At 27.1% G+C, this 14,676-nt stretch overlaps 1 protein-coding gene across 1 annotated transcript in view; it reads left to right on the top strand.

Moving 5' to 3' along the window:
* Positions 1-342: 342 nt before the first annotated feature.
* The window catches only part of LOC119608536 (rhophilin-2), a 132,264-nt gene continuing 117,930 nt past the window's right edge, over positions 343-14,676 (top strand). Inside the window, exons 1-2 of the mRNA XM_037962992.1 lie at positions 343-730; positions 10,863-11,561. Of these exons, the coding sequence (XP_037818920.1) occupies positions 11,427-11,561 (135 nt within the window). The 5' untranslated portion in view covers positions 343-730; positions 10,863-11,426. The remainder of the gene's footprint in view (positions 731-10,862; positions 11,562-14,676) is intronic.

The raw sequence follows: 14,676 nt of genomic DNA, 5'->3' as shown, positions 1-14,676 counted from the left end.
TTAGTTAGTTAGTTAGTTAGTTAGTTAGTTAGTTAGTTACGCGAGACAGAGTGAAACAACTGACCTTGCTTCTCCAATTACTTCTTAAATTCAAATTTAACGGTTTTTTCTTACCAACATTTTTCACTTTTTAACATTTTTCTAGAGTTACCTGTTTATTTTTAAACCTGTTAACAAATATCAACAAGTGACTGGCTAAACACAACCGTGTGTTTTGTTTTCTATCACTGCACTTTCATGCTCACTTGACGTTATTACACTCAGAGAGGGCCAAGTGAGTATCAGTCACTGTTATTATTATTTTTGAGCCACATTTACCACAAACAATTGTTAGACTTTTTAGTTAATAAACGACTTTCGACACGTGCGGTTCATGTGAAGACGGAAAACGGTGACATTTTTGTTTAACAAAAATTGTCTGTTAAAAATAAAAAAACAGTTAAAAACAAACAATAAAACTAGTTACAACAAAAAGAGAGTGAATTTAGTGAAGCAATAGAAACAAAAAAAAAAAAAACTAACACGACATTTACAAAAATAAAAAAACAACGGTTTTTTACATAGAAAAACTAAAAAACAGAATAAAAGTGAGGAGTGACTACTACATACTTATAAAGTTTTTCTATTTACCACAATTTTTTTATAAAATCAACAATTAATTCATTATCATGAAATTTTCTATGGGAATGTAATCCTACCCCCAACTTGGTAGAGTTGTATTCAGATTGCAGTAAGTGAGAAGAGTTTATAAGTGATTTACTACAAACGTTTGTTTGTGTTTTTGTATTTAATGTTGCAATGTAGCTGCATAATAATAATAATAATAATAATAAAAAAATCATAAATAAAACAACAATACAAAAATATACATACATTGTTACAAAGTGGTACCTACTAATAATAATTATTTATTTATTTAGTTTTTACATATTTTTGTTTATTTCATCTTCTTGTACACACCATTATTCTATTTACCGGAAGGTGGTACATAGTAGTTAGTGTTTGTTATTGTTGTTGTGTTACAAAAATATTGAGTACAGACAATAATAACAACAAACAACAAGAACAATAGTTATTATAATAATCATCAACATCATTTGTTTACCTTTTTTTTGATTTTGTTCTTTCTCATCTGTGTGCAGAGTGGGCGAAGTGTAATAGAAAAAACAACTACAAAACAGTATAATTATAAAGCAATAAAATCAAAACAAAACCAAAATTATATATTCACAGTGTTGTTATTACACAAAGTAGTTATTTTGCATAAAAATTTCTAAAAAGAAGAAAAAATAACTTCTTTTTAATGAAAAAAAGTTCATAATATAGAGTGTTGTTTACAAAAAAAGTGAAATTATTGAATTTGAATAAATTTTTTGGATTACTTTTTACATAATTTCGAATTGTGGGTATGTAATAAAATTTAAGTTATTTTGAACGTGGTAGTGTCTGTCAATTGATTTAGTATTCGATTTGTGGCTCTGAATGTTAAACTTTCTGTATGATAAAAATATGTATACCTAATGGAAACTATAGCATTTGTGTTTTAAATTAGAAAATCCCAACAGTTGTGAAATTTGCCAATAAAATATTATCTCACTCTATGGCGGTTTAAAAGTTTTTGATTTGCAAATATAAAACTGATGATACCTATAGGGTTGTTCAAAGCAGAATTGCACAGGCCAACAAAATTTGTAGAAAGTTGAAACTTAGAGACAAAAGGGGACTGAGCAGCTCTGAATAAGTTTGTTAATGTTTTCCAGATATCGTGTCACAAAGATCGATTGTTTTAGCGCGATGACATCTTAATTTATAAAATTTGTTATGTCGTCGGAAAGTCTAATCTGTGGACTTTTAAATAGACCTTTCACCTCTGTTATATCTTTTTTCTATTTCGAGATCCCTTAATCAAAAGTTAAAAACAACTATAAATTTCAATGCCTTAATGGGATGGAAAAATGTTGAGGCTAGATTCGGATTCAGTGCAGCTCAGGTATATTTTGGTCCCAGTTTTTACAAAACATAAAGTAGAAAGAAGGATAGGGCTTAAATGAGCATATATTGTTGTATTTTTAATTGTAATCGGCATACCATTTCGAGTCAGAACATGTATTTTAAACTTATTCTTAGTTGTCAAAATGACGCCAACTGTCTGAAACTCTCCTTCATAACTATTCAAAAAGAACTTTTTTGAAAAAAAGTAATAATGAAATTTAATTTATTTCTAATAGCTACAATGTAAAATATTTAACTTTTTATTGTTCCCACACTCAAAACTGAAATTCTTATTAATAAACAAAAACAGACTATAATTAATGACCCGTGTTTATACCTGACAGAAATACCTAACTTTCAGCGTTTTAACAAAATAGCTATTAACAATATTATTCAAAAAAATAATTATTTATTTAGTTAAGTAACAAACATTTTAATTATTTAAATATGTGTAAGATTTAAAAGAAGACAATAAAATTGTTTAAACAACCCACTACAGAATTTGTATTATAATTTTGATATGAATCTCTTTCAATATATTAGTAATTTTGCAATAAAGAAAAACATATTACCGCATATCAGATCGAAAGAGCTTTCGTATCGCAAGAAAATTTCGATATTGAAATTAAAAGAAAATGATCTATACTTCTTCTACCAAATCCAATCATAATCTCCCAGCTTCGAAATGAAAATTCACATGGTTTTAGGTAATTTTTTTCATACAAAAATGCTTCAAATCAACTTTTTAATATTTATTGATTTGTTTGAGTTTTATAATTAAGAACCCGGAACTTGTTTCTTATTCTTAAAATTTATAAAGATGAGTTTTATTTTTAAGCCAAAGAAATCAATAATAATTATTAAGGAAATAAAATCAAAATGATATAAAACAAGTAAAGAAAACTATACTCGACTTTGACGAATGTTATATACCCTTTACCATAGTGATTAATTTTATAAAATTTAAATTTCAATACAAAAAACAACAACAATTTACTCCAAACGAAACAAATAACAAAATACTCAAAGCAATAAAGCCAACACACATCCAAACATACGTTTTTTCCAATAAGCCAGGTTGTTGTTGCTTTTTTGTCAAAACATGCAAAAATTGTCGTTTTTTTCTTCTTTGATTTGCAGTCAAACGAACAGACTGACGGACATGACTTAATCGACTCCGCTATGTTATAAGTATCCAGAATATATGTACTTTATAGGGTAGGAAAATTCTATAGTAAAAATTACAAACAGAATGACAAACTTATATATACCCTTCTCACTAAGGTGTAGGGTATAAATATAGAGAAATTAAGAAATAAAGAAATAATAATGATGTTAAACATTACTATTCAGATAATTCATATTTTTGATTAATTTGTTTGAACAAATTTAAGAAAATAAAAATAAATTACTTTTTTTTACTTTATTTTTTGCGCAGTAATAGCAAAAAAATTGTTTACTTTTCCGTATATACCCTACAGATTATAGTTAAGGATTTAATGGTTTTAAAGATTAGTTGGTAACGTAAATTTATACAAAAATATTGTAATTTTTTGATTTTAAGAAAAAGTATACAATTTGTAGATCTTTAAAATTACGATTAAACAACACCGTTATAATTTTGTTAATTATCCAAAGGGTTTAAAATTTTACAAAATGGCATTAGATTATCTCTAAACATTCCATATTTAATCAGCAATATAGACATAAAACTATTATACAAAATAACAAAACTAATGGTCAGCAACAAGTTGCTAGCAACATTCTAAAATACATTGAATTCCGCAAGTTCTAAATGTAAACTTTTTAAATGTTGTAATTTAAAATTAGCAACAAGTTGCTAGCAACATTTCGGCACAGAGAACTTGTATGTTAAACCGAAAATTATAGAATTAAAACAAAACTAATGGTCGGAACATGTTGCTAGTAACACTTGGAAAACTTTTTAATTCCACAAGTTATAAGAAGATCTTCTAAATGTTCTGAATTAGAGGAGAATAAAAAAGCATTAATTTAATTTAGATAGATAGATAGATAGATAGATAGATAGATAGATAGATAGATAGATAGATAGATAGATAGATAGATAGATAGATAGATAGATAGATAGATAGATAGATAGATAGATAGATAGATAGATAGATAGATAGATAGATAGATAGATAGATAGATAGATAGATAGATATATAGATAGTTAGTAAGTAAGTTAGTTAGTTAGTTAGTTAGTTAGTTAGTTAGTTAGTTAGTTAGTTAGTTAGTTAGTTAGTTAGTTAGTTAGTTAGTTAGTTAGTTAGTTAGTTAGTTACAGTAGTTTTCCGATTTAACGAACCCATATGTTGTCAGGCCTGTTCGTAAAATTGAAAAGTTCGTTATATGCAGTACTAACTAAAACGTGGGTTTTTGGTAGGAAAATAATTAAAAATAGGTACATAAAATATTTTTTAAATGTATTTTATAAAAATTAATTCTTTTTTTTTTTTTAAATAGCACAAAACACAAAATTCCTAATCTTATATACCGACCTTCAAACCATATTTGTGTCGAATTTAATCGCTGTATTTTAAATTCAGTCATGAGCTTTAAAGTTATTTCTCGAAGTACATCGCTATACTCGTATTTTTAAGCGAGTAATGAGCATTGAAGAAATTTTCTTAAGGGGGCCTGATATGGAGGGTAAGGTCAATTATGGACCGATTCCCATAAAATTTGTTAGAGATTTCGGTTAGTATAGAACATGTTTGTATCGAATTTCATCGGCGTACTCGTATTGTTAAGCGAGTATTGAGTTAAAGTCATTATCTGAAGGACGGACATAGCTACATCGAACTAAAATTTAATAAGAACCCAGAAAGTGTTACAGTTTTGGGTATAAAAGCACAATTTAAAACAACGGTATAGTTTTTTGCTACAACTTAGGTTATTTGTTATTTTTGATAAATGTCATTTTATCTTCATTTAAATAATAATATTTTTATTAGTTCGTTAAACAGAGTACAAAAAACAAGTTTTGTTCGTTATTTAAGGTAGTCAATAGGAAAAATTAGCTTGTTCGTTAAATGCGATGTTCGTAGAATTGAATGGTCGTTAAATCGGAAAACTACTGTAGTTAGTTAGTTAGTTAGTTAGTTAGTTAGTTAGTTAGTAGTTAGTTAGTTAGTTAGTTAGTTAGTTAGTTAGTTAGTTAGTTAGTTAGTTAGTTAGTTAGTTAGTTAGTTAGTTAGTTAGTTAGTTAGTTAGTTAGTTAGTTAGTTAGTTAGTTAGTTAGTTAGTGTTAGTTAGTTAGTTAGTTAGTTAGTTAGTTAGTTAGTTAGTTAGTTAGTTAGTTAGTTAGTTAGTTAGTTAGTTAGTTAGTTAGTTAGTTAGTTAGTTAGTTAGTTAGTTAGTTAGTAGTTAGTTAGTTAGTTAGTTAGTTAGTTAGTTAGTTAGTTAGTTAGTTAGTTAGTTAGTAGTTAGTTAGTTAGTTACTAACTTACTTACTTACTTACGTAGTTAGTCAGTCAGACAGTCAGTTTGAAAGGAGGATATATATATAACATCGTCTACCAGGCCTTTTGTACTCACGACCTTCGGTCTACCACACTAGAATACTAACCACTACCTTCCGGTCTAACCAACAACCTTTGGAAACCTTATAATTTCCACAAGTAATAATATGAATCTATGTATGATTTGTAAATATTTGTAACTAAAGTAGATAGAGGAAAGCCTTAAAATTTTGCAACATGTTGCTGGCAACATTTCGAATACCTCAAAAAATCTTGAAATTTGTTTTAAATTCCATAGATATTCTTATTTTTAAAGAAACAAAACTTTTATGAAAAAAAACATAACTGGTCAGCAACAAGTTGCTAGCAACATTCGAAATCCTTTACAAATCCACAATACTAAGGGAAAATCCAACTAAATGGTTAATTTCAAAAAACAATTAAATATTAACTCGTTTTGCTTTAACAGATACATTTTATTTTGGTTTATATAATCATGTAAATAAACAAGTTATTTATCTTAGTTGTTGTTATTGACGTTGTTTTGTTAATAAAATAACAACATTTTTATATTGTTTTTAGATAAGATTAATAAAACTGTATATTTACACTCTTACTTGTCGTACGAACATAAATATTTACTCGTACTTGTTGTACTCAAAACTGCAGTTTATAAATAGTGTTGCAAATAAAAATTAAAAAAAATATATATTTTAAGGAAATAAATAAAATTGGCACCATTTTCAATGGGTTTTGTTTCCATAAATAAAGATTTGTTGGCAAATAGAAACTAAATAAAAGTGAAGCAGAAAAAAACTGTTACAAATTAAGGGTATTTGCCATAAATATATAACAATATCGTATTGTAACGGAAATTTTATTTAAAAATTTGGATTATGTAAAGCAATGGTCATCTCTACCTGGCTTTAATTGTATTAAATGACTCAAGGTTTTTGAACCTTTTGCTTTTTTTTATATTAAAAGAAATCTTTAATGTTCTGTTGGAAATGTTTATTTTTTTATTCTGATTCTGATTTTTTGATAATCAGTTTAAATTTGAAAAAAAAATGCTAAATACTCATCATCAAATGTTATTTTTTTAGCTGTTAATGTGGATTTCAATTTTATAATTTGTTTTCGGTTGAGTTCGGTTTGTTTGAAAAGATTTTTTGTTTAAGATTATGTGCCAGGTAATTAAATAACGATCTTTTTTGTGAAAAATGCAAAATTAAAAACAATTTTCAAATGACGTCATTTTTAAGTTCTACGTAAAGGAAATGGAACAACAATAAAAATACATATTTAACTATTTATCTGTACTCCCTCGTATGACTCAAAAATAATGTTGGCTAAAAAGATGATATTTATCATTTTTTTACTTATTTAATCATAATGAACCTTTAGTAAAACAAAAATAACAACTATGTTTAAATGTTTATCTTTTGTTCTTTATCAAGCAGAAAAAAAAACAAAACCAACAATAAAAAACCTTAATATTTATTTAATACTAGTCATTAGTGTTACTAAAAAACCACGACATTGTTTTTTTGAACAACAACAACAATTAGTTCAAATTTATTTACATGGAAAATTCCAGCTCAATCTAAAGGAATTTTTTAAATAAACATAATTTCAAAATCTTATATAAATTTCGAGTAATTTGAGGAATATTAGGCGTTTTACCAAATGTTGCTAGCAACATGTTACTGTGCACTAATTGTATTTTGAAATTGTTTTTAATTTTTTAATAGGTTTCACATGGAAGTATTCTGTGTTATTATTTATTTTCAAGATTTTTTAAACTTTTTGGAATGTTGCTAGCAACTTGTTGCTAAAAATAATTTATAAAAATAATTTTTTGCTTTGTTCTTTCCTTGTATATTAATAAACTAAAATTGATTTTGAATTAAATTCACAAATTACCACTAATTTTTAGGAAGTTAGAATTTACACAATGTTGCTAGCGACATGTTGCTGTGCCCTAAATGTGTTATTGTTTTGAAATTATTATAATTTTTTAAATTAGATTTTACATAGAAGCTTTTTGTGTTATTTAAATATATTTTCAAGATATTTGAAATTTTTTGGAATGTTGCTAGCAACTTGTTGCTTAAAATAAAATGCTAAAAATTCTACTTATCTTTCTTATTTCTTTGTATATTAATAAAATAATATTAATTTTAAATAAGATTCACAAATTACCGTTAATTTTTGGAAGGTTGGAATTACTTTTGAATGTTGCTAGCAACTTGTTGCTAACAAAATTTTTTACTGTAGTTTTTTCTTTCAATTTTATAATTCTTTTAAATTCGTTTTACATTAAAGATTTCTAAGTTATATAAAAAAATTCAATATTTCGCACAAATTTTAAGAATGTTGCTAGCAACTTGTTGCTAAATATTTTATACATAAATAAAAAATTGATTTTCTTTCTTTTTTTTCAAAGTTTAGTTCTATAACAAATATTTTTATTTAAACTAGAAATTTTTACAAGGATGTGTTAAAATGTTCGAATGTTGCTAGCAACATGTTGCTAATATTAAAATTTATGAAATTTTATAAAAAACTTTTTTTTTGTATTTTTAAGAAAAAAATATAAATTTAAAAATTCCCAATATTTTAACTAATTTAAAATGTTGCTAGCAACTTGTTGCTAAACATTATTTAAGCTTTTTCAAGGATTTGTATAAAAAAATTAAAACAAACACATTATTAAAGTTGAAGTAAACTCTAAATTAAACAATTATTCTGTAAGGCAACCTTTACTATTGACAATGAATATCAAAGCAACATGTTGCCCACAAATTGTAAATTAACAAATTTTGTTTAAAGAAAATAAATCTTTTAATCCATTACTGTTTTCATTTCACCAACATTTTGTTAATCAGTTAATCAATTTTATAATTTGCTTTTTTCTCAAATCTTTAATTTTCCCTCTACTTTGTCGGTTTGGTATTTTTTTTGTTATTTGAAATCTAAAGTTTTTTAAACTCTTAATCCATTTTAAATCATTTTAAAGTGTATGTGACTGAGTGCATTAGTTTGTAGAGTTTAAAGGTTTCTTTCTTTCAAAAGTGAAATAAACCAATATTATCAATATATGTACATTTATTGTGGTTTTTGGGGAAAGGTAATAAACATTATAGATTTGTGTGTGTGTGTGTTTTATTTTAATTATAAACAGGTTTCTATTTTCACACGCTTATTTATTTTCGTAATCTATATATATTTTTTTTTGCTTTTTTCCAAAGGTTTATAATGTTCAATGGAATGTTGGGTTTGTTAGAAGTCGGTGTCTGTGTTTTAAAGAAGGGAGAGTTATTTGACAAAATTTCACTTTGATTTTATGCCGGATATTATGTAAGCTAGGGGCCTTTGAAAATTAGATTTAAATGGACTGTTAGATAGAATTGTCTAGTTAGTTAATTAGTTTGAAAGGAGGATGTAGGTATACAGGTGGGAATCGAACTCACCATCTCCGGTCTACCAGACTAGAACACAATTTAACAGAATTTCCTTTCTGTCTCTTATTATCACGTTTTTAGCAACATTTTAAACTATTTAATCTATAGAATTATTGAAAAAATATATATTATAGAGTACATTACTTAACTGTTTTCTTGGCAGGTTTGTTAAGCAACATGTTGCTATTAAAAACGCTAAAAATTATACTAGTAAAACGTTAATGTTATTCTAAATGTTGCTGGCAACAAGATGTACAATCGTATATAAATTAAAAAAGACGAAAATAGTTCTGTAACTTCTTAATGGTTTCTCCGATACTAATGAAATTTCACTTGCGAAAAGAGGACCCACCAGAGACCAGAGTCAGGGGTCCACAACGCATTATACTATGTTAATAAGTTTGCGAATTGTTGGCAATATACTAGAATCACTAGCAACACCTTTTTGTTAAAAGTTTATTATGTGAGAAACATTTCGTAATCATTATGTTGCTAGCAACAAGTAGCTAAAGTATGTATATAAAGTATATTATAGAATTTTGTATTTCAAATTGTCTAGCAATATGTTGCTTTTAAAAAATCTTTAAAATTTTTATGTATTACTTTAACAATTTTAAATTTAAAATATTAAACGTTATTCCAAATGTTGCTGGCAACAAGTAACTAAAGTATGTTTAAAAAAAAACTTGTTAATATGTGAAAAAGTTGGTATTTTAATGTTATTCTGAATGAACACTATTGAGAAATAAAGCCTGCAACAAGTGAGAAACATTTTGTGAATATTATGTTGCTAGCAACAAGTAGCTAAAGTATGTAACTAGGTATTATATGTTAATTTTAGAATGTTATAGTTCAAATTGTCTAACAACAGGTTGCTTTTAAAAAATCTTTAAAATTTGTATGTTTTACTTTAAAAATTTTAAAGTTAAAATATTAAACGTTATTCCAAATGTTGCTGGCAACATGTAACTAAAGTATGTTTATTATGTGCAAAAATATGGCATTTTAATGTTATTCTGAATGAAATCTATCGAGAAATAAAGCTGGCAACAAGAGACTGAAGAATAGTTTAACTATTGCAACAAATGTTGCTGGCAACAAGTAACTAAAGTATGTTTTAAAAAACATTGCTATTATGTGAAAAATATGTCATTTTAATGTTATTCTGAATGAAAACTATTGAGAAATAAAGCTGGCAACAAGTGACTGAAAAATAGTTTAACTATGGCAACAATGTTGCTGGCAACAAGTAACTAAAGGTCTTTTTAATTTGACATTTTTCTCAAATATTCGTTAGTATTTCTTACAAAACTTAATCTATGTAGAAATGTTATATACATATAATGTTGCTGGCAACAAGTTGCTAAAGAATTTTACTTTAAAAACAAGCTTTTAACCAAATTTACATTTCAAAAATGTAAAAAATACCAAATTAAATAGTTTGTAATAAAAAAACTTTCTCATCATTATGTTAGACAAACAAAAAATGTTCATGGTTTTAAAATTTTCTAACAATTAATTATAATTTTAAGAATTTTACACTAAAGGAAGTTACAAATTATGGGAAAGATTAAGAAAAACAAGAAATTTTGACACTTACATTAATGTTAAAAAAAAGAATTTTAAACACAATTTTTTTAGTATTTCTTTCAAAAACAAACACTAGGCGGTAAAACTTTAAACAACACCCTCCCTTTATCCAATGCCTATTAAAAAACTATAAACTAAAAATGATTTCCATGTTTTAATAAATTATGTAAAATTAATTTTCTGGTTTCTACTCACTCTCTCTCTCTCTTTCCTTCTAATTAAACAAAATTTAAATAAATTATTTTAAAACCTGATTTTAAGTAAAATTTTTAATATTTTGTTTCATAAGTCTATAGATTAATGTGCATTTTTTATATTTTTATCTTTACAGAATTATATCATAAACGAAATAAATCAACAACAAAAAAAAACTTGAGTGAAAATATTAAAAAAAAAAATCGAAAGAAAAAATGTTAAGCAGGAGGTGTGTTTTGAGTTGCTGCGTCAGACCATAATGCACCAGTGACTTTCTTTTCCATTAAAATTTTTTTTCAACAATTTCTACGAAAAAAAGTGAATTTATAAAAGAAATTTTTAAATAAAAATACAAGTGTTTTTTTAATAAAGAAAATCCCCCAAAAAAAGTTAAAAAATAAATGAAAGAAAGAAAAAAATGTTAGTTCCGTGTTTAAACATGATTAAAAATTGAATTAGTGCATAAATTAAAACAACAAATTTGTTACTAATAATATTAATAAGAAATTCAATTAATAAAAGAATTAAATTTAAAGTTTTCAAATCATATTAAATGTTGTGCAAAATAAAATATTAAAAAAAAAGCTGTAAACTTATTAATTTTTTTATTATAAACTTTTACTCTTGCAACAAGTCACTACACTACATTTGTATTTTGTTGCCCAACAAACAACACACAGAAAACTTGTAGAGAAAAAAAATGGATACAACCACTTCAAGTATTGATACTGCCAACAGCAGTGGCATGAGCACAATGAGCAGCAACAACAGCAGCGGCAGCAGCAACACAAATGCAACAGATACCACAGATGGTTTGCCGTTTTGTTTTATACGGGTAAGTTTTTTTCTTTTGTTTTATTAAAAAAAATAATATTTTTTAAATTAATAATTGATTTAAAAAATATGAAATTTTATTTCATTTTGAGGTTTTGTAATTTGAAACCTTTAAACAAAAATTTTTGTAAATATTTTGTTGTAAAGTAAAAAACAAAACTAGACATGATTCACTTTAATGTAAATCTATTAATTTTCCAATATCTTTTTTTTATTTTTGAAAACAAGTTGACAGCTGTCATTGATACTTGACATTCCAGTAGCGAAAGTCACTCTAATCTCTTTTTCTGCTGTTGTTGTTGTTATTGTAAATTGTCTAATATAACGTGTTCGAAATTTGTAAACTTAGAAAATTTCTATAAGATATCTTGCCAAATAAAATTTTTCAATTTGACTAGGGATTAGTTTCATATTGATGATTAATATTCCCAGCAACATGTAAGAGATAATATTTAAACTATTAGAGAAAAATTTTAGTCCTTATATTTCAATTTTAAAGCAACTTGTTGTTAGACTATGAGAGATATCATATGTATCATTATTTTAATTTGATGACAATATGTTGCTGATATGTGTACCGAAATTATTTCTAAGTATATTGCAATTGATATAAGTTTGAATCTATTAGATTGCTTTTAATTTAGGGCAACATGTTGCTAAAATTATGTGCGAAAATTTAAACAGTTCTAGTTCAGTTCTAGTTCAGTTCTAGTTCAGTTCTAGTTCAGTTCTAGTTCAGTTCTAGTTCAGTTCTAGTTCAGTTCTAGTTCAGTTCTAGTTCAGCTTCTAGTTCAGTTCTAGTTCAGTTCTAGTTCAGTTCTAGTTCAGTTCTAGTTCAGTTCTAGTTCAGTTCTAGTTCAGTTCTAGTTCAGTTCTAGTTCAGTTCTAGTTCAGTTCTAGTTCAGTTCTAGTTCAGTTCTAGTTCAGTTCTAGTTCAGTTCTAGTTCAGTTCTAGTTCAGTTCTAGTTCAGTTCTAGTTCAGTTCTAGTTCAGTTCTAGTTCAGTTCTAGTTCAGTTCTAGTTCAGTTCTAGTTCAGTTCTAGTTCAGTTCTAGTTCAGTTCTAGTTCAGTTCTAGTTCAGTTCTAGTTCAGTTCTAGTTCAGTTCTAGTTCAGTTCTAGTTCAGTTCTAGTTCAGTTCTAGTTCAGTTCTAGTTCAGTTCTAGTTCAGTTCTAGTTCAGTTCTAGTTCAGTTCTAGTTCAGTTCTAGTTCAGTTCTAGTTCAGTTCTAGTTCAGTTCTAGTTCAGTTCTAGTTCAGTTCTAGTTCAGTTCTAGTTCAGTTCTAGTTCAGTTCTAGTTCAGTTCTAGTTCAGTTCTAGTTCAGTTCTAGTTCAGTTGTAGTTCAGTTCTAGTTCAGTTGTAGGTCAGTTCTAGTTCAGTTCTAGTTCAGTCTAGTTCAGTTCTAGTTCAGTTCTAGTTCAGTTCTAGTTCAGTTCTAGTTCAGTTCTAGTTCAGTTCTAGTTCAGTTCTTGTTCAGTTCTAGTTCAGTTCTAGTTCAGTTCTAGTTCAGTTCTAGTTCAGTTCTAGTTCAGTTCTAGTTCAGTTCTAGTTCAGTTCTAGTTCAGTTCTAGTTCAGTTCTAGTTCAGTTCTAGTTCAGTTCTAGTTCAGTTCTAGTTCAGTTCTAGTTCAGTTCTAGTTCAGTTCTAGTTCAGTTCTAGTTCAGTTCTAGTTCAGTTCTAGTTCAGTTCTAGTTCAGTTCTAGTTCAGTTCTAGTTAGTTCTAGTTCAGTTCTAGTTCAGTTCTAGTTCAGTTCAGTTCAGTTCTAGTTCAGTTCTAGTTCAGTTCTAGTTCGTTCTAGTTCCAGTCTTGTTCAGTTCTAGTTCAGTTCTAGTTCAGTTTAGTTCAGTTCTAGTTCAGTTCTAGTTCAGTTCTAGTCAGTCTAGTTCAGTTCTAGTCAGTTCTAGTTCAGTTCTGTTCAGTTCTAGTAGTTCTGTTAGTTCTAGTTCAGTTCTAGTTCAGTCTAGTTCAGTTCTAGTTCATTCTGTTCAGTTCTAGTTCAGTTCTAGGTCAGTTCTAGTTCAGTTCTTAGTTCAGTTCTTTTTTTTTTAGTTTAGTTCTGTTCAGTATCTAGTTCAGTTCTAGTTACCGTTCAAGTCAGTTCTAGTTCAGGTTCTAGTTTCAGTTTAGTTACGTTCTAGTTCAGTTCTAGTTCAGTTCTAGTTCAGTTCAGTTCAGTTCTAGGGTCGTTCTAGTTCAGTTTAGTTCAGTTCGAGTTCAGTTCTAGTTTCAGTGCTAGTCAGTGCTAGGTCAGTTCTAGTGCAGTTTAGTTCAGTTCTAGTTCAGTTCTATGTCAGTTTAGTTCAGTTCTAGTTCCAGTTCTAGTCCGTTCTGTCAGTTCGTTCAGTTACTGTCAGTTCTAGTTCAGTCTAGTCCGGTCTAGTTCAGTTATAGTTAAGTTCAGTCGTTATAGTTCAGTTCTAGTTCAGTTAGTTCAGTTCATAGTCAGTTCTAGTTCAGTTAGTTCGTATAGTTCAGTTCTAGTTCAGTTCTAGTTCAGTTCTAGTTTAAGTTCTAGTTCAGTTCTAGTTCAGTTCTAGTTCAGTTCTAGTTCAGTTCTAGTTCAGTTCTAGTTCAGTTCTAGTTCAGTTCTAGTTCAGTTCTAGTTCAGTTCTAGTTCAGTTCTAGTTCAGTTCTAGTTCAGTTCTAGTTCAGTTCTAGTTCAGTTCTAGTTCAGTTCTAGTTCAGTTCTAGTTCAGTTCTAGTTCAGTTCTAGTTCAGTTCTAGTTCAGTTTTTAGTTCAGTTTTAGCTCAGTTCTAGCTCAGTTCTAGTTCAGTTCTAGTTCTAGACACATACTTTGTAATTTTTTTTTAATTTAGCAATATCTTGATCTAAATTATTATTCAATATAATAATTATGGAAAAAAAAGTTGAAAAATTTAGTTTTAATTGAAATATGTGCATACATATTTATCTATTATTAAAAAATATTTATTTTTGTAATTATTTTCCTAATATGGCTTTTGTTTTAAGTATTATCGTTATCTAAATTCTGAAGCATTTAGTAAATATTTTAACAAAAGTTAAAAATTTTTGTTCCACATTCCCAGCAAAAACTTACATTGAAATGTAATAAGTTCAAAAGCTAAAAATGCCACTTTTAACTCATGGTCGCTTA

The sequence above is a fragment of the Lucilia sericata genome, unplaced genomic scaffold (genome assembly GCF_015586225.1).
Source record: "Lucilia sericata isolate MDLA Ls3-8-SP2 unplaced genomic scaffold, ASM1558622v1 Contig000847F_arrow, whole genome shotgun sequence".
Lineage (NCBI taxonomy): Eukaryota > Metazoa > Arthropoda > Insecta > Diptera > Calliphoridae > Lucilia > Lucilia sericata.
This window is presented reverse-complemented; position numbering and strand designations above follow the sequence as displayed.